At 34.6% G+C, this 22,252-nt stretch overlaps 1 protein-coding gene across 9 annotated transcripts in view; it reads left to right on the forward strand.

Moving 5' to 3' along the window:
- Window positions 1-22,252, forward strand: part of LOC118744649 (probable phospholipid-transporting ATPase IA) — a 162,556-nt gene that overhangs the window by 91,996 nt on the left and 48,308 nt on the right. For 4 of the 9 annotated variants that reach the window (XM_036477799.1, XM_036477801.1, XM_036477798.1 and 1 more), the window contains exon 2: window positions 7,990-9,002. The exons of 2 other annotated variants lie outside the window; for them this stretch is intronic. In XM_036477799.1, coding sequence (XP_036333692.1) covers window positions 8,354-9,002 — 649 coding nt within the window. In that variant the 5' untranslated portion in view covers window positions 7,990-8,353. Of the gene's footprint in view, window positions 1-7,989; window positions 9,003-16,931; window positions 17,013-17,041; window positions 17,709-19,563; window positions 20,470-22,252 lie in introns of those variants that run through there. 3 more of the 9 variants (XM_036477804.1, XM_036477805.1, XM_036477806.1) reach the window with 3 other exon arrangements.

Below are 22,252 nucleotides of genomic sequence, written 5' to 3' on the forward strand. Positions count from 1 at the left end.
GAGATCACTGCAACATTAGGCAAAGACTAATGCTTACGTTGTTTTACGTTTTTTTTATATGGCAAGGGGTTTATGTATACCTAGGCGACTTAACAGATTTTTATGTAAAGCATATACATATGTACATACATAAATTTTGCGTACGTTACCATTCTAGGGTTAAACTTTAAACTATTCGAATTTGTTAGTACTCTTTCTTCAAGAAAGGGTTTTAATTTTATTCCTGCACTTTAATCGCATTAAAAATAAAGAACAAAATGGACAGTAAATCGATTTTTTCCCCTTACTTATATACATACGAGTGCAATACATGAATGGTAACAACAAATACTCTTAAAATATGTCAATCATGACATTTGACTTGTTGACAATCAACAATTAAATGTTGTATTTTTAAGATGTCAACGTTGAATTGCAAAGTATTACCTTAACAAAATATCGATCGTTCTTGATTGTTTAATTTAAAATGCGATGTGTCAAGAAATTTTAAGTCATGGAAATTGTGAAATTTACATGGGTACAGTTTCTAAAATGTGTAGGGACTATTCTTGCTTCAGGAAAAAGGAATTTAAAGGTGAAAAGTGGTACTATGCGATAATATAATTTGGAAAATTTAAAAAAAAACCTTACTCGAAAAATTCGTAAATACAAATTTTTTTACAATTTAACCTAAAATCCCGACGTGTTGGAGAATTTTAAATGCCATTTACTTCAATAGTGTCATAATAATTCAAATATTGAGTTAAGTAAGCAGAAATTACTGCTACCTCTTCTTCTATGTTGTGTAAATAGATGTATCAATTACCAGCACTAGAATCAAATATGTATTTACAATGGGAGCATAAAGCAAGCAATTTCAAAGTGAAATTGTTTCCAGGACTAATTATCTATTTATTTTTAAGAATTTTCAATTAAAATATAGTTCGTTCTCAGACAAACCCCATAAAACCTCAAGTTTAGCAATTTGTAGAAAACTACAAAAAAGTGCAACAAATTTTCACCTAAATTTCAAACTTTTTCTCGGACACAGAAAGGGAAGGGACCTGCAGTTTTACGCCCAGTTTGAACGGCGATTGTATTTTTATATGACAAGCTGAATACACTCGGAGTTTTGCCATTGCCTAAAAACACTTTTGTCAGGACCTAGGGGCGACCGTTAGTAGAAAAAAACTTTTTTTTTTTGTTTTTTATCGGAAACTGTACTCGAACCCGAGAATTTATCAGTTTTTTCGACTAAAAGATCGTTATGCTTGGATTATAATAGTTCTAATTTTTCTCAATATTGTGTTATCGAAATTGTTTGCGATAAAAAAATCCTTGTGCTTGAATTTCGATTTTGCGATCAGATATGTAAAAAAATATCTTAAATTTTTTCCGATTAAAAAACTGTTATTTCAAGGATATTCAAAGACAAAATTTTAAAAGGGCATTTTCCATAACCAATTCGTCCTTATGCACTAAAAAATTTTATATTTTTTAATTCTACTTCTCTTTTATTTGATACCAACATCGTTATTCTACATTGGGCTGAATTTTTTCAATATTTTTTTAAATTAATTTCAACGTCCTTTAAAAAAAAAAAGCTGACGCCAGAGGGAAAAACTAAATACACTACATTTTGCCTATAGTTTCGCGAATATATTGATTTTTTTGTGTGTAAAATTTACTGTCGCACTTGTTATCAATGTTTTAAGAATTTTCTAATATAAAAATGTGTTACACTTGGATTCTACTGTTTTCGTTCATACTTTATATTTATATAGCTACGACTGGATTTCGATTTGGTCATATTTTTCCGTAAAAACTAATCGGTACGCCTAAATTAAAATTTTTTCGATTTTATGCTATTTTTTGTCGAATGCTGATATTTTATAAATTTGCGATGAAGACACCTAAATTCCAGATATTGAATAAATTGTTTTCTTATATATATTTCATCGAAAACTTTTTTCGATGGAAAGTCCTTACCCTTGGATACCAATACTTTGTCGGTATTATAATTTTTTTAAATAAATAAAGTTACTTTTGGACTTAACATTTTTTCGATTATATTGTATAGATATTTTATGATTACTTCGTTAAAAGTTGAGCTAAGAAGTGGTTACGCTTGCGTTCTTGTTTTGCGGTCATCATTTCTAGATAGTTTATATTTTTTAGAAAAAAAAAATAGGAATCAAATTTAATCGATACTTTATGATTTTAATTTTTCTCTTAATGCTCAATGTAATATTAAAGGAGCAACTGTAATTCAAATCTTAAAATAACGATTATTTTCAAACGAACAAGTTCTTGGCAGACAAAAAATTAAAAACCGCTGACTCTTCCCTCGATTAATCGATTGAAATTTTTTTTGTCATCCCTCGAATTCTTAAAAATAAAAAAAGTTTCAAGCAATACTGAATATGTTTAAGACTATGAAAAAAGTTCTCATACAAATTTCTATTAGGTATTTAAATCACAAAAATGTTTATGACAAAAATTGGGAATTTAGTCATGTCCGGGTCAATGGAAACCGTGTAATTGTGTTGAAAATAGCCATTAAGTATTTTCTAAAAACACTTTTTAAATACTAAACACTTTTTTTTTAATTTGAGTCATTTCGCTTTATAATAGAAAAATTCGGCATAATACCACCTAGCTGCTTAAATAAAACAAGCCTTCAAAACTTTCAAAATTTCAAATTTCAAAATTTTCAAAACTATTTCTTTTATTTATCAAAATTTCATGACACATTTAATTTAAAATATGGCACATTATTTACTAAAGGCATAACAAATTATGTATACCAGTACTTATGTCTAGACTTGTTTTTAAATTTCCCATTTCTTCGCTTATAGAATTAATCTTCTTAAACAACTTTCACACTTTTACAGAATTTTAATTTAATTACTAACATAATTAACACACTCACACGAGTCTGCGCTTCGCACTGCCTCCACACAGGATTTATTTTCAAATTTAATCAATCTCGCTTCAATAAATTTTGCGGAACTTAATCAACGTGTTCATCTAACGCCACCATCACGGTGTAGTTACATATATGTATACATATACAGGTGCACATAAGTATAATTAGTAAGGTCTTAATACTTCGTCGGCACATCACCCCAGCGTGCAAAGCCAGTCCCAGGTAATTACGTTGCATTTTCAGCGCAAATTATAGACCTGCGACCGTAAACGCCACTTCTTGCCTTTCTCTTGCCGGTTTACCACATCCATTGCGCAGCATTAAATGCAACCATATACATATACATATACACAGTGCATAGATTGACTTGTTTATGTATTTGTTACCTACTGCCTGTGATGTTGTTGTTGTTCGTTTTGCTGGTGGCATTTCCGTTGTCGCAATTGCAGTGTTGATGGTGTTGCTCATACGCCGTGTTGACCCAGCAAATGCCACGCGCAAATCGCCAAACTGTCCTTCACCGTTATTATTGGCTACTCAGTGCCACATGTGTACCTAGGGTATGTGTGTGTGTGTGTGTTTACGGTAGCATTTTGATTTCATTTTAACATTCCAGCGAATGTGGAATAGCTGACTAGCCTGACCGCTAGCAATTGTCAGTGTCAGTGTAATTTTTCTGTGGTATTGATTTTTTCGCTGGCTAATTTGCCACTTTTTTAATGTTTTATTGGCATTTATGCGGTCAATTCATGGGTTTTACTTGTGGACACAAGCGTGTGTGTTCGTATGTGTGCTTGATTTTCATTTCGTAGTGCTTTGCTTGTACTTACTTAAGCAGCACGTGCAGTTTGATTGCTTTCTATAAGTTTATTTGTTATTCACATTGCTAAGTTTTTACACTTAAGAAGTATTTAAGTAGCTTTTGCTCATACTATATATGTATGTATATGTGCATACATACCTAAATATATGTATACATATCTATTATTTATGAGCGAGAAATTCTATCTAATTATGCGTTTATTAATTTTGTTCCGTCGCGGTACAATACTTTATGTGATTAAATCCTCTTGCTCACCGCTTTTATCATTTAAATTTTCTTGCTTTGTTTTGATTTCTTGGCGAAAAGTTCATATCTACCGAGCAAATTTATTTATTTACTGTCTCCTTCCTTTTTTACATAACGACTTACACTTTTACCGCTTATTTGCTGTCTAGCTTCGCATTCGCTAATGACCTCTAATGACAGTGTCCGCGGCATTCATTAAATAATTGTATTTACTACATATGTATATATACATTAGGGTGATCCAAAATAACTAACCTTACAAATTTATGGCCTTAAAAGGACCTATCTACTGAAAAGAAAACTACAATAAACTAATTTTTAGTGTAAGTTTTTTAATTTAGCATGAATATTTCCAATCATAACGCCCTAAAACTGCATAGCACATATTACGACTTTCATAGCCCGTAAGTATTAACATTTTTGAGTCTAAGTAAACAACTTTAAAATAATTTTTTAGAATTTCATGCACTACAAGAATATACCAAAAACAAATTTTATCTCAAACGGTTCAATAGTTATAACATTTTTAATGAAACCAAATTTTTTCACTTGCATTTTATTAACATAGGAAATTTTTAATGCCCTTTTAAAATTGGAATAAAAATTTCCAAATGGGAGAATTTTCTTCTTAGTAAATAGGCCCTTTTAAGGCCATAAATTCGTTAGGTTAGTTATTTTGGATCTTCCTAATGTACATTAGGCTGCATCCCTCTCCATACAAAAAAGAAATTATAAAATATATTATGATCTAAAATACTCCATTAAAATATTAAGATTTATGTGGCCTGCAGCCATTCGAAAATACTTGCAAACATCGATATATAAAACAAAATTTGTTTGAAAAAGACTTTTGAGGTATTTTTAAATCGTAAGTAAATCTTAATATTTTCTTAACATTTTGTCGGAGGTGATAAAATATAATTAGTTTTATAATTCCGGAGAAAAACCGCAACTTTTTTTTTGATGAAGCACCCTAATGTACATTCATACTTTTTTAATTCAAGTATGATACCTGGTTTTTTTAAATATTTAAGATTTTTATGTGTTTCAATTTTTTAAGAGGACTTAGCGAAGCGTTTATAAAGTGAAAATTTGTGTGAAAATGTTACTTCATAGAGCTCTTTAAACCTTTTTTTTTTTATGAATAAGGCTATAAGTACTTTTAAGTTTGGTCTATTACATAATATAGCAATTTTTTTCTTATGAAATGTGCTGGCAGTTAATTGAAAATTTTCATTAAATTCACATACGCCCTGCATCACTTGAATATGCACTTGAGATTTCTTCAAGAACCTGGCTTCTGTCTCTTGTAGGCATTGGAAAAAACTTATTACTTTTTATTTTCGGGTGCTATTTCCCTAATGTCAATATGTGGAAAGACTCCCTATTCGATTAACTTTTTAAATATTTCCAGGACATCACACATTTTTATAACCGGAAGACTGCCAATCATCAAATGGATTGTCTGACAAAATAACCAATTAAATTAATTTATTGTTCAGAAATGAACAAATCTGGTTCTAAACTCCTTCAATACTACCTAGATTCCTAATTCAATATTCGGCATATTAAACCTCCTAATGAAATCTTTGTCAATTAAAGAAGTTATAGTTAGGAAGTTTTTTGACCTCTTGATTTTTAAATTTTATTTATTGTATTGTAAAATCCAGTTCAGCGATACATTTCAGCTGGGCGTTCCTGCAATTTTCGGATTACAAATATTAAATCAAATGAATTTCACAAACGGCTACTCAAATTTTCTATTTGAATTAAATAAGTACATACATACATACTGTATACAGTTGTATATGAATGTATATATATATGCTTGTATGTATGTACGCATTAAGGTAAACAAACAAATAAATGTTTCTTCAATTGAAATTCATGAACAAAAAAGGACAATATTTGTATATGTATTCAGGCACGCACATAAATTTTTAGATTGCGGCTATTGTTAGGCGTGTTTTTTAGCAGTAGAACAGTTGCTAGTTTTTAATAAAATAAATACACATGTAATAAATGTATGTATATCGCTCGTTTTCTGGAAGACGATCACACCTCAAATGTGAACACATTCGTTTGCTTCTCATTAGAATAGAATTGTCTTTTTTTTGCTTAGCAACTTTAGTTGGAAGAAAACTATCACTCTTTGAACAGGATAGAGTTTTGTCCTCTAGATTTTACAATTATATTTGTTGAATTTTTAGTTATTGTTTATTATTAGTCAAGCGGAAAAACTTGACTTAAAACTTTAGATCGCTCTTTCACGCTTTTCTGATTTACATGCTAAGTTATGACGTTCTACCAGAAAACCGGTGATTTGTATGCCCATATATCTACATGTGTATTTGCTTAACGCTTATCTTGGAATTCGGTCGCAAATTTAATTAATATGCTGCGTAATTTTTTATCTTTATGATAAATGTAGAGGCAAATACAAATGGATATTAGGGCGGCCCTTTAAATATCAACATCTAAATTTTTATGGGTTAGCCCTTTTTGTGTTCTAAGTGTAAAATAAAGACATCTACGAAAATTTCAAAATGTCGAAACAAATTTTTAGGGCTCGCAACCAGGGTTTGAAAAAATTAACTTTTCTTAAATCACAAAAATTCGATTAAGCAGGCAATTGAAAGAAATTTACGAAAATTCCAAAATTGTAAATAAATTTTTAGAAATCGCTGGCGGGGTTAAATTTTTTTTTTAATCGCAAAAATTCGATAAAACTAAAATTTTGAGTTGAAATGTTATAAATTTAACATAATTACATATTATTGAAACTTATTCATATAAATTCATAAACTCGCTGAGTTATAGCTGGTCAAAGCAACATTTTTTCGAGTTTTCGCGACTAAAAAAACACACTTTTCAAACGCTAATAGCGATCCCTAATGACGAATTTCCATTGGGCATTGAAATGACTAAAAATTGGTGCCATTTAAAAAATGCCATTTGGAAACAAACTTAATTACCATTTTTTAACGTAATGACACAAATATTTTTTAATGTCCCAGTTTATCACTAAAGTTTTTATTTTGAAATTTTCATGGACCTCCCTAATGCATATATCTTTTAAAGTAAATAACATTGAAGGCTGTTTATTATAATACTGCGAAGGAAATAAGGTTAACGTTTTAAATCTTAAAGTAAATACGTTTGAAGTTACAAATTTCCGCTTATTTTGCTAAATGTCTGGCCGAGATTCTAAAATAAACAGAGAATATTGGACGATACCAAGGCATATTGAATAGATAGTAAAGAAAAGCATATGATTTAATTTTTGTGCCTTTTTTAAATTATTTGGTTTCTCTATAGTCAAATATGATTTATAGTTTTTCACGAAAACTCTAAATAGTGAAAGTTTATTTAAATTTCCGCTGGAAATCTAAGGCGGAGTGTAGGAAGAAGTGGATGGATTTTATTTTATTTATCTTCTCTACAGATTGGTTAGAAATCCTTATGCGGTGCTGATCCACGGTCCAGATTTTTAGAGCTCAACCTGCCACCGAAGTAGTAAAATCGTAGACCGTGAAACTTACCACCGCATGACGGCGATGATCGTAGTATCTCGCTGATCGTGGAGATGAAATTGTCTGCGACCAGCTTAACTAGGTTGTAGCGGTTTTCCCTACTTCACCGGTTCAAAGCTGTGCTTTTTTTTGGGGTAAGCACGTTGAACTTCGTTGAAAGACTCCGAAGTAAGGCATCGCGCCATCTATAGACTGTAAAGTCTTTCCACCACTTTGAGGAGAAATGAAAGAGCGAAGTGTTGTGGCCCATTTTTCCTACGTCAGTTTTGAATCCGTCAGCGAGCATAGATTAAAAGGTGAAGAGAACATCGAAAATAAAATTTTCAATAAAAGTGTCGAAGCCCTCGAGTTTTTTGGGGTTATTGTTTTTAAAATAATTCTATTCGAAAAATAGAAAAATTACAAATTGTAGGTCAAACAAAGTTTTTAGAGAACTTTTAGAAAATTTAAAGTTTATGAAAATATAAATTTTATTTTAGCTTATTTTACGAATGTGGCAGCATACAAGTTGGACACAAATGACACTTAAAACAAAATAATTAACAAAACTTAAAAAAAAAAATAAATAAATAAATAAAAAAGGAAATCCATCCAAAAAATTTACATCGAGAACTATTTGTGCATATTTTGCAGTGACATTGCAAAAAAAATATAATATAAATAAGTGATTCACTGAAAAATAAAGTGTTGACCTAAAGGAAAGTAAAAAAAAGTATGAAAGTGCAGAGAACATACAAAAAGTGAAGATTGTTGACGCTCCGAAAATTCTGAAATTTTTCTCCTGCTCTACCAAGCACATAAAACGTGGCAAAATAGCTGTGTAATACATCTCCAACAAAGGCAATGGGTGATGAACCCGATCGCCAACACACTCTACCTAACGGTAATAGTGATATCAATGGCACACACAACGCCATCACAACTAGTAGCAGCGGCAGCACAAATGGCACCGGCATCAATGCGCGCAACACACCCGCATCACCGGTGAACGATGAACGTGCAACAACAAGTCGGGGTGCATCCAATTCACAAAGCGCACAACGTCGCTCAACGGCCACGCAACAAAATGAAATCCATCCAAATCGCATTTATCAAGCTGGAAGCAACATCTTATATCGTGCCACTTCCATGGCCACCACTGCGGCACAGCTGCCAAAGACCTGCATGCAAAAGACGAACACTTGGTGTTTGAGACAATGGTGCAAGTTGAAGCGCGTGGTGGGTCAGCGTAGTCGCGTTGCGGATAGACCAGAATCGCAGGTGATATGCCAACGTTGCCGTAAGATTTGCAATCGTGTAGACGAAGTGTTTCGGGTACAGGCAACACGATCTGAAAATAATGCCGAACCAGTAGCGAATATGCCGATAAATACGCTGCCAAACGGGGAGGATACGACGGATTTTATTAAGCCAAAAGTTCAACCACCTTTCCTATGTATCGCCTGCACGAAGAAGAAGAATTGTCAAATTGGAAGGAATGTAGCGTTCACCTGTAAGTGGTAGTTTAGTGTGGTAGTTTCAGGGTTTATAAATTTTCGTAAAATATTTTAACTTAGAAATAAAAATTTAGGAGATTATTCGACTATGTTATCATTATTTTGTTTGTAACAACACTAACAAATTATAGTATATCTATAGTATTTTATGCATGGTGCTAAAGCGTTTTCATTTGCAATAATTTTTAAAGTACGTTATCTCATAAATTCGGCACTAGATAGTGTGCAAATTTTATAATTTCTGGCGAAAAAGTTTTCAATTCAAAGATTTTACTGTGGTGTTATTTTTCTTAATTTTTAACAACATTCCATAATTAAAATTTTTTCTACTTGCCTTTAAAAATTGAATTTTTAAAAAAGTTTTTTCCAATTATTTTGTTTTAATAATTTTTTCTTCTTAATATCATTTTTTTACATTTTTTTTTAGGTAAAAACTATACAACTTTTAGCCTTTATTTTTCAAATTTCAATTTAAATTTTACTGCCTCATACTAACACTCTGAAAGTGTCATATTTTCCAAACATTTCCTTTCCTTTTTTTCCGAATTTCTTTAAATTAAACACAAGTCCCAAATCTCTTCAATTGATAGTCTTTTGAATGTCTAACAACTTCCCTTTCCTCATCTTGAATCGCGTAGATAAAAGGTTATTATCTATTATTTTGTAAATAAAAACTTGCCTGTCTTTGTTAAAACGAATCTCTTCAATACTTATGCTTTGAATATTCAAAACTTTCTCTTTTCTTTGATTTCTTAATTCCTTAATTAAAATTTCAACCAAAAACTTGATATTCGCTTTTAAAACCAGCTTTTAACATCAAAAAAACATGTACTTTATATGTTTTTTTGCGAATTATAAAGTTTCCTGTGTTTAAAAAAATTTTAAATTTGTTTCAAACGAAGTTGACTTCAACAAAACTTTTTCGAGAAATTATGTTTTTTGGAAATTACGTTTTATCAGATTTTCTTTGAATTAAACACTTGCGTGCTTAGAAATCTCTTAAAATTATTTTCTTTTGAATATACAACAGTTTGTTTTTGGTTGCTTAGGTTAAATATTTGGTACCTTATACAATTTTTTTTTCTAAAAATTATTATTTTTTTACTTAATTTTTTTCAGAAGTTTTTTTTCCAAAAATAGTGAATTTATTTTTAGTAATGGGCCGTATGCATAAAAATTAATCAATTGCGTTTTCTTGATACTTCAAACCTTTCGCTTAAATTTATTTGAACAAAGTGAGGAAAAGGTCTAAAATTTGAAGAAAAAGCATTTTTTTTTTTAGGTTTTATGCATACGGCCCAATACTTAGGTTTTCAAAAATATTATTTTTTTCTCCAAATTGTTCTTCAGAATTGAATTAAAATTAGAACTTGCCTGCCTGTGTAAGCAGCAAATCTCTTCGATCCCTTTTCTTTTGAATATTCAACCACTCTTCATTCCTCATCTTCCATTGTTCTCTGTTGGCAGTAAACAAACAAAGTAAACAAAATGCTAGAAGAGTGAATTTATTTCACAAGCAAATGAAAAAAATATAATTTGTTGCTACTCTTATACCCAGAGCACATGCAAGCATTTTCTCTTGGTCTGGAGACACTCTTCTCTCAAAACTTTGATACCCACCACTTAAATAGATTTTTATACTACATACATGCATACTTGTTCGGTTTCGGTACTTTTGTTTGTTTTTAATTTTTCATTGTCTCTCCTCTTAAATTTTTCGTAATCTCGCTATTTTTATAACTCAATAAAAAAATCTCTTCTATTTACTCTGATTGCTCAATTAATTGCTATGTACCTATGTATGATATTAAGATAAGCAGTTCTCTAATTCACCCTCTGTTATTAAAAAAAACTTTCTCTTCGACAGCCGCCGAAATATTTCTTGGTGTTTTGTTTTGTTTTGTTCTCATTTTTCGCATTCATTGGCTTGTAGTTTTGTTTCTCTTTTTAAACTATTTGTATGTAGTTAATTCTTCCATTCTTTCATTCACCAAGTGACACACTAGGGAATCTTAGAATATATTCTTTATTTTTTATGCCTTCTGGAAATATCAATATATCAAATAATTTTAATCAATGAACGTGGCTCTAATGATTTTAAGACACAATGCTTTTCTCTGTTGCAAGAAGTCTTGTCCTATATGCCAAAAACATCCGTCGGTTCTGAATTTACCCAATCAGTATTGAGATTTATGGCTTACTTAGATCAGGGAAAGTCAAGTATCATAACTTTGGTATGACTGTATGCAGTCCATTTGTATATCCTGTTCGTTTTCTGCCTTTAGGATAAGAATATGTCAGGTGGTTGTCTCGAGTTTGGAACGCACTTTGACAATATTTACCAAGCAAACTTTTGATTCTCAAGTGGATAAAAAACATTTTCTCCCTATTTTTTCCGAGGTTTGACTAAATGTTAAATAAAGTTGGAATACAAATTGATATCAAAGCTTTTCTCAAGTGGAAAACTCGGATTATTTTGCATATAAAAAATGTGTCTTTATGTTTGAGAATGGGTTGATTCTCCAATTTAGGAACACTTGAAAATAAACATTGGAAATTGGAATATGTGTTGAATCTCCACTTGACCTCCAACCCAAATGTTTATTGGGGAGGCGCAATATGTGAGCCACCCACTGTTGGAGAGAAACTTATACGAATGGAATGGGTACGCAGTCTAATAACTTCTGTCGTACTTGCTAGGAAGTCGGCGAAATAACCTCTCTGAAGTTGGCAGGACAACTTTTTCTCAAAGCGAAAATTCCTATCGGTTAACTTGCCGTTAATTATCCGTAAATTATCCGTGAAAAGAATAATTTTGCCACGGACATATTTTAAAGAATATCGCGTGCCGTGCTAACTTCCGTGGAAGCTAGCAGGGCACCTTCTGAAAACCAATTAGGGAAACCAACTAAACCCAATCTAACTATTTGATAATTTGCCGTTAATTATCCGTTGTTTATACGGTGGCGAAATCGACATTGTGACCTGCATCAGAACGAATACTTAGTTTCACTTCTAGGGAAATGAAGCATAAAAGCAGCATCTATTTTGGTATCACCGCCGGCCCATTGCGACTTACGCTGAATCAGGGCTGCCGCAATCATCTGATTAATGCCGACTTGGTTTTTACCGAAAAATGCAACCCTCTCCTTGCCCTCTACGCACATACACTAAGAAGAGGGCGATGAGAATGCAATTTTTTTTGTAGAAACGAAATCGCCATAAACAACCAGAGCATCATTGCCGCCGACGTTTCTGCAACTGTTCCTTATAAACAGGTATTTCTTGTTATTATTTGGCACTACCACCGGGTTTGGCCGAGACCAAGAAGTTCCTTCAATTGCCTCTCTCCTGTGCGAATTCGGGCCAGTTGCACATGCAGAGAGCAAATAGGTTCTTCCGCACGTGATCTTTTCATTTTGTTCGCCCTTGCTTTCGTTGTCCAGCCATGGGTGCAGAGTTGACGAATCTTTTCACCGGAGCAGCAAGCGCAATCGCTATATTTTTATGCGCTTAACTATGGCCATGTCGTTAGAAAGCTCATACAGTTCGTCTTCTCGTATACCCGTCGTCCACGCGAACAGGGCCGTAGATCTTGCGCAGAATAGTTATCTAGAAAGCAATCAAAACTTTCTCAACTTGGTTCGGCATAGTCCACGTTTCTGCGCCATATAGAAGACTGGCATAACGAGAAACTTGTAGAGCGTAATTTGTGTTCACGAGAAGGCTCTTCGTTTCTTTTTCGAGTCCAAAGTAGCACCTGTTGGCAAGAATTATTCTTCGCTTACAGGCTGACATTGTTGGTTTATGCTTCATCATAGACAAAGTCCTTCACTACTTCAAAGTTATAGCTACCAGTGACTTGTGTCCCGAAACGCGTGGATCCTTTATAAGTATGTTGCCAGGAGGTACTTTGTCTTGTCTTCATTCGCCGCTAGACCAACCTCTTAAGCTGCTTTTTTTAAACTGGAAAATGCTGCGGTTACTTCCATTTATTTCAGACCGACGATGTCGATATCATCCGCATACGCCAGCGACATCGTTCTTTTGCTATTTATGGAGTGAATCGCCTTGTCTAAAACCACGTTTGGTCTCAAATTGCGCGGAGAATGTTCTTCCCAATTTGGATGGAGCTGAAGGTTGCGCTCAGGTACAGTTGGCGTTAAGTGCCAGAGTGCAAACGCTGTAGGTGCCTAGCTATAGTGGCCTTATCTAGCGCATTTGACCAGACGATGACCCCATAAAACATTATACATTAAGGGAGAGGCCTGATCTCTTACCAATGCCTTCCCTACATCAGATAATAACCACTTTTGGAGACTTTCAAGTTCTCCGATTCTTGATTCATTTACAAACCCAGTGGGTGACGTCAGCACATTCTTGAGAATGAAATATATGCATTATTTAATATGCAGTAGTGTCCTAACAAGCTTAACACGAGTGTATATGTACGTATGCATGCAATTCGCGTGAGAAACGAGGCTAGCAAAAGGACTCAACATGTGGTTTTTAAAAGTCTCAAAGAAAATAGGTACGACTAGAAAAAGTTGCAAAATTGGTGGTATGCAAATATTTTTAAAGACATGCAAATTGACGCATACAAATACATACAATGAATAATAAACGTAAACCAAGAATTATGGAAATGCAAATGAAGTTGCTAAAGGATGCTTTAGTTGAGCGAATATTTTAAAAGAGCAAAAGGAATAGTGAAGGAAGAAGAAAATTGTAGAAGAAATAAAATTAAAATGCATTAGGGGCGGAAGAGTTGTTGTAATAGAAATTAAATAAATATATTTATAGGTAATACACAAACAAGAATAGAATTGTATGTTCGCTACTATTTAGTATGTGTGTGTACGCGCACGTAAAATGTGTAGCCGAAGAAAAATGTCTTAAGGATAATTATTGTCGACTGTCTTCATTCACTTGCTTTTTTCGCTGCCTGCCCATCGTTAAACATCTGCTAAGTAAATTTGTATGCAATATTTAATGGCACAAGTATGATGATAAAAAAATATACGAAGTGCAAACATGTATTGTGTTTAACATACACAAGCATACACGCATTTATTTACCTTTTTCCTCAAATGACTTTTGTGAGCCGTGTCCGAAGTTGTGGATAGAAAACACACAAACGCAGCTAAGGCGAAAGAAACAGGCACGCAGCAAACGAAGGCGAGCGCGCGAGCGAGCAAAGGTGCAAAATTTTCCATTTCCTATGCAGCAAGAGAAATGCACCCACACACACAACACGCACGCACTCATACTTGCATTAAGTATTATGCATAACTCGATACAGTCATAGTTATACGTTGGAACATATGTAAACAAGTATTTTAGTAAGCGGCGCGATTTCGTCATGCACATACTCGTATGCATTTAGGTATATATATACTTAAGTATGCAGCAGCGTTGATTTTATGGGCACATTTGTAACATTTTCTGTCCCTTTTTTGCCAAAAAGCGCATTAGGTACAATTGAAATTCGGTACGGTCTCACAAAACAAAGTAATTTTGAATGCATAATTTATTTATTCTGTGACCTTCATAACTGACTTTAAAATGTCCTTTCAACAGTGCTCAGCCAAATATGTATGGCAACTTCAGAGCATATTATCGTCTTTAAAAAGTACCTAGATTAGATTAAGGTGGTTGCCCCCTGTCAAGGGGCTCACTTATGTCACGTTCGTTGGTCCTTTGTGATACCACTGCCAACGATAATTGTTAAGTTTAAGCGAGAAAGGCGGCAGATGTTAGGCCCGTAGCGCTTCTTCGGACTGGTCAGAAAGTACAAACCCAAGTGCCTAAGCCACAATCTAACAAAAGCTGGACAGTTTAAGAAGAAATGTTGAGACGATTCCACCACATCGTCCTTAGTGCAGCTGCTATAAAATGGGTTTGACGATTGGATAAGTGGTCTGTCAGTACATTTACCAGAATCGAGAGATCCGGCTTGCCAAGCCTAAGGACCTCCCAGTAGCACATGCCCTGGTTTTCACCCAGTGTACGCGGAGTTGACCCGAGGCCAATAGTTCCAGGAGGAATCCACAAGTAGTCAAGCGAACTCCCACTCTCTCTTTTCTTGACGATACTTCCTCAAGGGTGCCGTCTCTAACCAGTTTCCTGCGATATCATTATGTAAATGTATAAATGAATCAATGCATTCCCCAAAAAGTTTGGCGCGTACCGTAAGTGCGCACAGGGCTCCGCCTGCCTGCGTGAGTAGATGTTAACCTCACTTACCGTCATCGCGTTCAACTGCAACGAATCGACTGCATTCTTAGTAGCAGCTACCTCCGCTCTGGAACCCCGAATTTAAGGTTTATGGAGAGCTCCCTGGAAAAGACCTCTCCACTGACCCTTCTGTCAAACTTCGATCCATCCGTTTAAAATTTAACCGACGCCTTCTTCCAACCACTACTGTGTGTGCGGACGGTGTTTTAGTTGAGTAAAAAATTCTTCGCAAATTAGTTAACCAAAACGAATAGCACTGAGAACGATGGTCACTGCGATCTATAAGATGTTCTGTTTTTTTTTAATGGCGAGCCCCAGGGCATGATATCAGGTTACCTAAGTAAAGCTAAACGAACGTACCACATCGATCGAGAGTGTTTTTTCTCGTAAGATCAGTTGAACCTAAATTGCTTTATGTCCAGTCAAACCCTATCTCTTGTCAGTCATTTCGTAGAGCTAAAGGCGATCCTAGTATTTAAGAGGGCCGGGACGGTTTAAAAAAAAATACTCTACCTAAATGCGTCCTTATAAGAAGGTGGATTTCGTCAAAGGCTGGGGTAATGGTCATTCAATCAAGAGCCGGGTAAAGGTCCGAAAGCTGCAAGAATGCTAGGGTATCCTCGTTAACAACGATCACTTCTCCTATAGCCTCTTTAGCCAATCAAATACTTCTGCGCTGCATTGTTCTGGCGCAAATCGAGACTGTTGATGCCTCGGTTTATGGATCCATTTCAATTAATAGCTAAGTTCTGGTAATATTGCAGCGAAAGGATTCGTATGTCTAGGCTTCCTATACTTGGATTATGGCCATTATTCCTTTTGACATGGTGTCAGGAAGCCCACATCTTTTTTTATACTGGAGAAACTGTTTTTCCTGAGACTTCTTATGCAATGTACCGTCAGATATTCGCAGCTACTGCTCTTTGACCGAAAGCAAGTAAGTTGGGTTTAGAGTTCGTTGAAGCGTAGTATGGTAATTTTCGTAATGTTTTTATTTACCAAACTACGGGGGCATAAGCCAAAAACGGGTTGACGCTGCTAAGACTAAGACCCCACATCTGACCGAAACTTCTACTGGCTCACATGCGCCGAGTGGGTTTCCTTAGTGAAAATTTGCCCAGCGTATTTTCAAGTTTTCTGACGATGTCGGAATATTCAAGCACTGTCGTAACCAGGGTACCGGAGCTCCACCAGTACCTTTTCCACTATCTGTTGGTGGTAAGCTCGACGAAAATCTGCGAACTGCAACGCTTCATTGGATTCTATTTCTGGATAAACGGTTAGAAACAAGTTCAAGTCAATTAAATAGTATCAGAGGCAGTCAGCATAGCCTAACCTAATCTGACCTAGGGTGAAATATCGTTCACAAAGCATACCGCCGATCCAGCCACAATAGAGATATTTTTGTGGACTGTAGGCAGCATTAACGAGTAATCCGCTTAGACCCCAATGCACTGTCGATTTAGTTTGCCAGCCACAGTAGAGTCGAATTTATTGGTCACGCACATTTTTAATGTTTTAGGTAAGAGTACTAAGTATATCTTATTAGGTACGTTCATACCTTTTCGAAACTCAGCACTGCTGTACACAACACAAAAAAAGGACTCGTTTTGCCGCGCGCTCAGGCGACCAATCGACGGACTCGGCAGCGTCTACTCTACAGTGTCGCTGATACGTTCAGTTGCCGTGTCGAGTCGGGTGCGAATGGACGCGTAAATTCCAAAATACTTACATGCATAGCTGGCGAAAAAATACACACCGAATGAGCGGTGAGCAATTTGAATATGGCATTGCATAGCGCGTGGCGCGGCGCGGAGAGAGAGGGTATTGCACAATAGCAAGGACAACAAAAAGATTCCAAAAGAGGTTTTTGTTTGGTGCGCTTTTTTCTTTGCTGCCGCGTGTGAGTATAGCAGCGGAGGCAAACGGGTAGTTAACGCCTCGCTTAGGCACATATTTCTCCAGCACAACGTCGACAAGTCACAGAGCACAGTACCTTTTCGATGAGTGTCCTGTGCGGTGGCTGTTCGAGCAGCAGCGAAAATATTAAATAAAAATTGTGTATATTGCTGAAAATTTTGCAAAAGTGCTAAGCGGAATGAAATAGCTTTACAATGTTTTTTTGTTAATTTTTAGTGAAATTTGCCAAACACAGCTGCCGCAATTACATCACCACCTTGCAAGGATAACGCCTGTGCTAGCGAATTGTCTGCTAAGAAAAGTGTTCTAAGGTGCCAATGCTGCAGTGGCAGAGCTACATACATACATACAGACAGACATACACACTTAGTTGTCTGCGGTGTGGTGATAAATCAATAGCAAGGCCAAGAATGCGACTTAGAAGTGATTAGCCTTGTAGTTAAGCTGCCAAATTGGCAGGAAGCTATAATGCGGCATTAGGAAAAAGTTTTCGAAAAGGTGTAAAAAGGAAAGAAAAAAAGTTCGTGTATAAAATATGCTGAAAAGTAAATATTGAGTGAAAAGTGCTGAAAATTTCATGCGCTAATTTTTGTGTTATACATTTTACAAATCCATACGTACGTACAAACTCCACCGGGGCGTAGCCACCTGCTGAGCGCTGAAATATCCTGCGTCGCTTTGTACCTATGGCTGTGCATGTGAAATAACGGCGCATATCCTGTTTTGTTTATTTATTCGGTGGAAAAATCTATTTTTATTTCTTATATGTGTATGCATATTTAATGTACAAAAGTAATTGAAAAATGTGAACATGTGGAGCTTACGCTCCAACGCAAATGCTACAAAATGAGAAAATAACAAAATGCGATGTCCTTCAACAACAGGATATGTGCGGCTAATTGGCGTTTTTCATTCCAACTGGCAATTTAATGTCCTATAATAGCCATGACGTTGAGACCATTTCCACTTTGAAACTAAAAATAGTCAGATCCTATACGAAGTAGCTGTGGCAAGGCGAGTGAAGAGAGCGGGTAGTGAAAAAACTATGTGTAAAAGTAGTGCGCCTATTGGAAAATATTAGAAATGAAAAGTTGAATGCAAAATGTTTAATTGAAAAAATAAATAAATAAATAAAAAATAAAAATTTAAAAAAAAATAAAAATTTTTAAAAATATAAATTTGAATTTTTGCGGTTGCACCAGCAAATTAAGTGAAAATGATTTTTTCATAATAAATTCAACTAAAAGAATTATCTTTCACTTAAATTTCTTTCGTAAAATCGGCTTAAATAAGTTTAAAATTTGAAATTCTAAAAAAAAAATCAAATCGAATTAATGCGAATATGTAAACTATCGCTGAATTAAAAATATGTATAATTTTTTAGGAAATTTTTCGAAATCATATTTTTATTGCCAAAAATTCAAATACAAATTACTTTAGTCAGAGAAAGTTGATTTAAGTTTTTATATTATTCATGGTAATTAAAAATAATAATTTCCAAATAAGAGAAAATCAAACCTTAAAATCCTATTCTTGAAACTCTAAACTGCACATACATATATAAGAAAATTTTATATTATTCATGGTAGTTAAAAAATTATTTCTAAAGTAAACTAAATCAATTGTGGCAAATCCGACTTTTGAAGTTTTGTTTTGAGAATTTCCATGATGTTTTCAATTGTCTAGAGTTCTAAATTTTTAAAATTTTCTAGTATACTTATTTAAGATTAAAAATTAAAATAATATGTAAAATTAGTTTTTGACTTGAAAGTGTTTTTCACGCAATCCATTTTCGAAAACTAAATTTTTTAAGCCTTGATAAGAAATATTTTTTTTTTAAGAAAGTTAAAAAGTTGCGAAATAGTAAAAAGAACAGATTTTCACATGTACTTGGCTGTGAAAAATATAGATAGATAGATATAGATACTTAAATATATCGCTAGTTTAGAGTGAAAAGTTGCTAAGTCCTTTTTTTTGACAACTCATATTTTGAGGAAGGTAGGAAGAGAAATAACAAATGTATCGTTTCGAAAAGGATTGAGGTACATGCTTATTTTTGTTCGTTTATATTTAACGAAAGGCAAAAGATGCGCCAAAAATCCGATAAGGCAAAAATAATACGAAATCATTTAATAATGATGGCATTCCTCCGATTCTTAAGGAATATTTTGTTGCTTTAAATACGCAAAATGGTGTGTTCAAAGCTTGGTGAAAATTTGAAGAAAATGGCTCAAAGGACAGTTTTCCCTCTCTTGTCAAATTTTTAAAAGAGGACTTAGCAACTTTTCACTCTAAGCTAGCGATATACCATTAATAATGAAAACAGTACGCTAAAAAGATCAATTCAATTAAAATTTTAACTTAATTATAAATTTCAAACTTACTTTTTCCTCAAATTAGATTTAAATAAACCGTTGAAACTCAAACTATTTTAAAATATACCGCAAAAAAGAAAAAAAGCTAAATTTTGTAAATAAAATGCTGCCGTCCCGAGCTAAGTTTCAAAAGTCATGCGCCACAAATCATGAGCAAATGGAGAGTGAGAAAAAGAAGAGGTTCAAATTTGACAAGCAGTGAAGAGAGGTCAAACTGGAAAACGTAGAGAGCCAACAAAACAACAAGACGAAAAGGAAGGCAGCTAAAAGAGTACCTTCAAACAAATTTCAGTGAAGCAACAATTGTGCGAAAAACTGAAAGAAAAGGAACGAGTGTAAACAAAAATGTAGCGAAGAAACGAGAGTAACAAAATAAACGTTTTTCACAAGTGGCGTTAAGATACTAAAATAGTGAGAGCAAGCACTTTGTGTAAACTAAAAGCAATATTTGTAAGAATTAAAAACAGCATCTAGTTAAATTCATTAAAATAATAAACAAATCGCCAGCATCTTCTCAGCCAGCGCAAAATCATCAACTGCCTTTCGCCTGCTGCAGCACTCTCTACTCTATACTCTTTACTCCTTCCATACTCGTACACCCCACTCGTTTAAGTACAACCATTCAGCCTGGGTTTCGTTAAACGTAAAAGTTCCTCTGCGGAGAGTATCGCTTTTGCGACCGTCGGTGAGAGTAATTACGGTGGGGCCGAGGGTGGTGGGAGCGGTGCTGCAGCTGCTGCTGGCACTTCGTCGTCGTCATCGTGCTACGCATCGGGACGTCGAAAAAGTAGCGCAACTGCTGCTGAAGAGCGGGCAATACGTCGTCAAAATCGTATACGTGAACGTGAACGTCAGGCGGAGGCACGTCGACGACGACGTGACACAATGTCCTTTCGTAACGTTTATCGGGCGCTGCGTATGCGTTTGAGCAGTAAGCATACTCACTTACATATACTATGTAGTCCTTTTGTCTTCTCTCAGCCTTCATTTAAAGTGTGTAGAGAAGTAGTATTTCACATTTTATATATATATGGTGGTATTTATCAAGTTTCGCGCCAGCAGTTTTTGGTTTGGTTGAATTTGTGGTTTTTTGTTTGCTTTTATCTCCTCTGTTTTGTGTCTCAATTAAGTACTGGGTTTTTTGTTTATTGTTTTCTATTTGTTTGCTGTGACGTTGTTTTTGGTAATCTGCCGCTGGTTTTATTCGTTGTTTAACACACATCAGATTATATAGGTTACCATTCGAGTACCAATTTATTTCTGTAGAAAATTTCTTTCACCTGTTTAGCAAACATTTTTCAAAAAATATACCTGCCCGAACAAAGTATTGGCACAGCAAATTTTTTGTATGGAAGAGACTGCGTGAAAAAAATGCCAAAAATCAACGGTAATTCCTAGCTACTTAAAACTTGAACTCTATAAAATCTGCATACTCAGACAAATTCTAAAAAATCTGGTTAAAAAGTTGAAAATTTGCTGAATTTTCGGGAGTTTTGCCCAAAGTTTAGGAATTATATTTTTACGTTTTTTTTGTTGTAGAATGAACCACATTTTCATACAAAATTGGCGGAAAATATTGGAATAAAAATTTTGGCATATTGTGAAAAATTCGCTGAGCCAATACTTTGTTCCGTACACTTCCCGAAGCTATGAAACAAGTATAAAAAAAACTTGTGACGTATTATTTATGCTCTTTCGCGATTGGACTCTTTGAAACATTATTTCCAAAGCCCAGCACATGTACTGCAAAAAAAGATCCATACAAACGTCTCTTAATTCTTTGGTCTCAATAATTGAGAGATCATTTGAAGTAGTTTTCCCTTCCAGCACTCTTCGACATATCAGGGGCTTTGGACAGGGTGGTGAGTTCGAAACCCGGGGTATAATAATTCCGATGATAGTTTACAGAGGAGTTATTTCTCCGCCCCTATCAATCAATCAAATCAATCAATCAATCAAAATCAATCAATCAATCAATCAATCATCAATCAATCAATCACCTCTCTTTGTTCACTAGTCACCTGATTCAAAAAATTGCAGTGTAGAGTGTAGCCCGCCTTGGCTGTTACATCTACATCCTCTTGATCTAGTTTCTCGGGAAGGGTGCTGTTATTGCAGAGGAAAGACTTAAAGAAGTCGACTCATGCATCGATGGTACTTTACGTCCCTACTATATCGATACTTAATTTGGTTGAGTTCGACGTTGCACCAATGCAAAGCATTAGCCTCTTTTATTTCTAAACTATAATTGACGTCTCTACTTTTTACTTTTAATCCAACGTAGGTATTGCTGCGCTTACAATGTTAAATGCCTTAACATTTTCAACCAACGAGCGTACATTTTCTTAATGACCATTTTGCTTTTCATTGCAATAAATTGCATTTTTCCGTGCTTGAAGGTGATTTTCAACCGGCCATGCTTTGATGCCATAGATAAGATAAAAACAAGGAAACGACGAAGAAGAATTTGAAATATTATAAAAAAATAAAAAGGTATTTGAAAGGAATACCAAACCAAGCATAGCCGCAAACGGCAGCGCAAGGCAAGGTTTTAATAGATTTCCTGTGGGCAAACGCCGCGAAGGACATGCGAAAAATAACTACAATTGCACATGCAGCCTAACTATGAACACAATGCTCAAGATTTTTAAATGAACGTTAGTAATAAGTGAAAAGTAGTTCGTAGTGGTTAGCTGAAAAATATATATAAATGT

This window comes from Rhagoletis pomonella, unplaced genomic scaffold, assembly GCF_013731165.1.
Source record: "Rhagoletis pomonella isolate Grant_MI unplaced genomic scaffold, Rhpom_1.0 Rhpom_scaffold_00008, whole genome shotgun sequence".
Lineage (NCBI taxonomy): Eukaryota > Metazoa > Arthropoda > Insecta > Diptera > Tephritidae > Rhagoletis > Rhagoletis pomonella.